Genomic DNA, 4,585 nt, shown 5'->3' with positions numbered 1-4,585 from the left:
AGCGCAAGCACAGATAGTTACTGTTTGCCTGAGGAGGATATTAAACGGGCTTCCTTATTTGGGAATCATTTATCCGTCTGCAGTGCCGGCCCTCGGCTGTGTACTTTATCCTGTGGCTAACTGCATCTCAGTGAGCCTTTTGCTGTGATAAAACGGTTCATAACTGTGCAGATAATTCATTTCAAATGTCCCCCAAAATTGCCACCCTGGAATGTATGATCACTCTCAAGATGAATGACACTGCAAAGGCACCACTTTGCCAGTTAAGCAGCCTCTAATTGTAGATTGAACCAGAGTGAGAAAAGGGGGGGAAAATCATTGTCTGTCTTTCTTTGTATCCCAGGTTAATTAAAGAACATTTGCTGAATTTTAATTAAAAGGTGAAATATAGTCGATTGGTCCAGTAACTTTCAAATGCCTTTATGAAAAACCCCTTTTACAGCCAGTGAGAGCGCAGGAGAGCCTTTATCTTGTACACAATACTTTATCAAAGAATCACATATAAAAACACTTCTTTCCAGAGAAAGCTTTTAACTGTTTGATTCTCTCATTGGTTGCTCCCTCTAAATCGGACACGTTGAAGCCCTCGACTACAAGGAACAATCGAGGAACAGAAAATGCACACCACACCACACAGACCCTTAAATTTAAGATTAGAATGCAACACACACAATTCAAAAATATATTCCTCTAATCTTGCAATAGTTGCAATAGGTTGTTTTTCTTTTTTCTTTCAGTTGTACAATTAGAAAAAATACACAGGTAACTGGATTTACTGGAGGAAACGCTTTAACAAAGTCACAAATAATACTGTATTTTGCACCAATGACAGCTTTGGATCCGACGCTCTATCATCACTAAGTGTCTGCAGTGTTCTCTGTGCCATGAAGCATCAGAGGAGATGTTGATCTCCCGTGTGTTCACATTAGTGTTCGCATGCCCTAAAAGGTGTGGAAAACTGTGCCCCGCCAGCGTCCTGAGGGTCATATACACTTGTATTTCCAGGGTTCGCCCCGCTGTTTTGTCATGTGTGTTCGCAAGTAGTCACCTCGGGGAGGGGTGTCTGGTCCTGCATTACCACTTGAGGAGGGGTGGGGGCAGGGCGAGCGTGGGCCACTGAGTTTTTCTGCAGCTCGACCCCGAAGGCGGGAGGAGCGTTCTGCAACTGTCTCCTGTACTGCACAAAGCTGCAGGTCTTTAGGATGATGGCCAAGATGTTCTTTCCTATTAGGATCCCAGATACCCTGGCGTCCCTGTACAAAAGCATGTTCCCCCCGCGGATGAACAGAGTGATGATGTTAATGGTCACAAGACTGAGGATGGGGTACAGGAGCATCTTGTGGGGGACAATGTTGATGCCCTGCATGCTGATCTCGCTCAAGGACACGCAGGGCAGCACGAGCAGGAGGATGTAGCAGTAGAAGAACATCAGGCCCTCGGCCCACAGAGGAAGCCCTTTCTTTTGTGGCTCCCACAGGTTGGCTTGGATGTCCAGTATGTCCAGCAAGTCCACCACCACCCAGAAGAGGCGGTTACGGATCTCCTCGCGCTTCTTGAAGGCTCGAACATACTCCATGTGGTCGATAGCCACCAGCACCACAAACAGCACTGGGATGCAAATAGACAGCAGCAAGGTCAAGGCTTTCCTCGCGAGAGCGTCCAAGCTCTTCCTGTCTGCTTTGTAGTTTTGATACACAAAGTAAACCTTGATCTCCAGCACGAAGATGTAAAGAAACCAGAGAATCATGGCGTAGCCTCGCTTCGCTGTGCGCACCTCGGCGCCCACCCACACTGCCACGTAACGCAAGACAATTAAGAAGCAGATGTCTCCCACCATCACCATGATGCAGATGCCGATCTTGCGGGGGCCGTGATTCTGCTCTACCAGGTAGGCATCAATCAGCGCCATGCTGCTCATGATCAGAATGGTGGACAAGCACACGTGGGGTTTGTTGGTGGGAGGCGGGGGTACCATCCTTGCCTGTCTGAGAAGAAGAAGAGGAGGTTTGTCGTTGAAGAGGGAGTGCAGAGGGTCCTCAGTTGTCCAGTGAGAGGCAGATCAGATAGCGCTGCTAGACAGCGGTGTTCCCCTCCATTGCTTCTTTCTTGGCCACAATCCAGGATGCATTAATAGGATTCACACAGATCACTTCAATCAATCTCCGCCTGTGCCCAAGCCACCTGCCGGGTAGACAGCACCCCTCATTTAGTAAATTGTGTTAATTGGTAAACGGTCTGTAAACATACAGCTTCACTTGTCTGTGAATCAATATCTCAGGATGTGCCTACCTTTTTACGCTCTGATAATTATTCAGGGAACACAACAGTTTAATCAGCGAGTTGCAGTTTCTCTTATTAAAAGAGAAAAGCTGCTGCGATGTGCTCTCGTTACAGATTCACTCTCGACACCCTTGTTTTCATGCAAGCTTAAGCTGGAGAGATAAAAATCCAGCTGAATACTCACTTGTGTCCCTCTTTGTACTTTATCCTAATGACTGGCAGCGAGCGATCATCCATGAGACTGCACTGGGAGATCACAAAGCCCATCTGTAATCCACAGGAGAAGAGAGGAGAAAAGGCAAGGGATCCTCTCCTTCTCTGACAGCCATAAATCCACCAATCATGGATAGGTTTCTGTCGCTCTTTCCTTCTTTCTTTCTTCAGGTGAAAGAAAAATCCCCAAATCTTGCCGTCATAATCCACTTACCAATCAGACCGAATCAGGAATAGACATCTTGATGGTCACAAAGACAGCTCTCAATTTCTGCCTCTAAGAATAGAGGTTGTTTAGTTGTTGTGCTTAGACGGAGGCTTTAAAATGCCCCAACTTCAAAAAGAAAAAAACAGGGTGGTGGTGACAAAGTTGATTAAAAATACAAAACCTCAGCAGTAAGTCCTGCTTCAAAGACAATTTCCTCTCCAGAAGTTTTCTCCTTCATCATCCACCATCCCTGGCCGAAGAAGATGAAATGTTTTGTGTTGTTTTCCTGTGCAAGTATGTGCGTTTCACAAGAAGAAGGATTTTTGTGGCTCTTTTGAAAGCACCGCGAGCGTCCCTTTTCGCTCACACTCACTGTTTGCATGTGTGTGTGTGCATGCGCGCGTGTGAGGGAGAGAGAGTGTGTCTGCGCGCAGGTTTCAGCTTCGTTGTCGCTGTAAAATGCTGCCCCCCTGGCGAGATCCTGGCTGCTGCACCGCTTTCTGTCTCCCGCTCAAGCAGTTTTTTTGTTGTTGTTTCTTTCTTGCCAGGGACACCAGGATCAACAGCGCCGGTGGATTCCCCTGTGTCCACTCGGCGTGCTCTGCCAACACCACCAGCACTGTTATACTCCAACGCCGCTGCTTGTCTCTGCCCGTCAGTCTCTGTGCGCTCTTCAGCCCTCTCCGAAGTCAGAGAGATGCTCCTCTGGTGCGTTGAGACACACTCCTGAGATTTTTTCCCCCTTTCTCTCCGTGTGTCTCTCTCACAGCTACGCTCCTTCTCCCTGTTCTGCCCAAGTAAAGGCACTTGCTGTGTGGAGGTGACACTCAGCAGACCACAGCTGCAGAGAGGAGAGAGAAAAGAGGTAGAGAGAGCGAGAGAGAGAGAGACAGAACACTTTTCCAGGGGGTGGAGAAAAGCAGGGTGGGAAAGAGGTTGGGGAGGGAGCCAGCGTTCTGCAGCTTAGCTGAATGCACAACTTCTCTCTCTTTCTCTCATCCTGTTTTCCCTTGCCTTTCTTTTTCTTTACCTCTCTCACTTCCCTTTCTGCTTTTCACATTGTGTCTTGCACTGATATCCTATTTTCTCGGGCTGTTTTCTGTTTTGGCTCCCAGAAAAAGCCTCCGGTCTCCGTCTTCTTTAAAAAGCCCATTATGGCGCCGTGCAGTTCTACCTCTCCCAAGTTCGAGGTGAATGGAGATGAAAAGTGATCCGGAGAGGAGAGGGGGGGAGATGCTCTCCAGTATGGGATGTAGAAAGCCAGCTTCCCAGGAGGATGTGTGTCTGCAGTCATCTGGGGAGACATGGGGAGGTTGGGGTGGGGGTAGGAGGGGGATTGAAGAGAGGAAGATGGGGGGTATTGGGGGGGGGGGTTTCAACGCCTCTCTTGACAGAGAGCCTTTCTATTGATCTACCAATGGAGCACTGAATCAGGAGACTAAGACAGGGCCAGTAACCCAAAGAGATGAGGGGTGAGAAGAGATGGGGAGGTACAGACGTAGAGAAAAAGAAAGGGAGGGAAAAGTGACGAGGAGGAAGGATGACACGAACTGAGGAGAGGAAAAAGGAACACTGGGAGATGTGCTGGGTGGGACCAAATGTCAAAGGAAACATTTTTATCCCCTGAGATGTAATAATGCCTGGGCTTGGAGATAATACCTTTCTAAAAAAAAAAGAAAGTTAATTTTTTTAGAAAGGTAGGAATAGGTTGGTGTGTTTGCTTTGCCATGCAGTATGCTAACACCACCAGCTCTGTTTATCCAGCTGGGCCAATTAGGGATAATCCTCCCTCAGAGGAACCAAACTGCTTTCATTAGTACAGTATGAAGCCATTTACTGCTCACTTCATGAATTGCGGTTATTGAAGAGTCAAAAACTATTGGT

General features: G+C 47.7%; 1 protein-coding gene across 1 annotated transcript; it reads right to left on the bottom strand.

Moving 5' to 3' along the window:
* Positions 1 to 404: 404 nt before the first annotated feature.
* On the bottom strand, positions 405 to 3,507 carry LOC147315637 (transmembrane protein 121). Its single transcript, XM_086258015.1, has 2 exons — positions 2,465 to 3,507; positions 405 to 2,181 (listed from the first exon to the last, which is right to left on the bottom strand). Exon 2 carries the CDS (start codon positions 1,973 to 1,975, stop codon positions 1,025 to 1,027), a length of 951 nt encoding a protein of 316 aa, XP_086114141.1. The 5' UTR covers positions 1,976 to 2,181; positions 2,465 to 3,507; the 3' UTR covers positions 405 to 1,024.
* Positions 3,508 to 4,585: the final 1,078 nt, after the last annotated feature.

The sequence above is a fragment of the Aulonocara sp. 'chitande type north' Nkhata Bay genome, linkage group LG13 (genome assembly GCF_057382095.1).
Source record: "Aulonocara sp. 'chitande type north' Nkhata Bay isolate Kocher_YH1m ecotype deep benthic linkage group LG13, A_spYH_male_GT1.1, whole genome shotgun sequence".
NCBI classification, from domain to species: Eukaryota; Metazoa; Chordata; class Actinopteri; order Cichliformes; family Cichlidae; genus Aulonocara; species Aulonocara sp. 'chitande type north' Nkhata Bay.
Note: the sequence above shows the minus strand (reverse complement) of the source record. Positions and strands in the feature narration are given on the sequence as shown.

Coding starts and splice junctions, on each gene's coding strand:
- LOC147315637 (XM_086258015.1), bottom strand. CDS start 1,975: ATGGTACCCCCGCCTCCCACCAACAAACCCCACGTGTGCTTGTCCACC.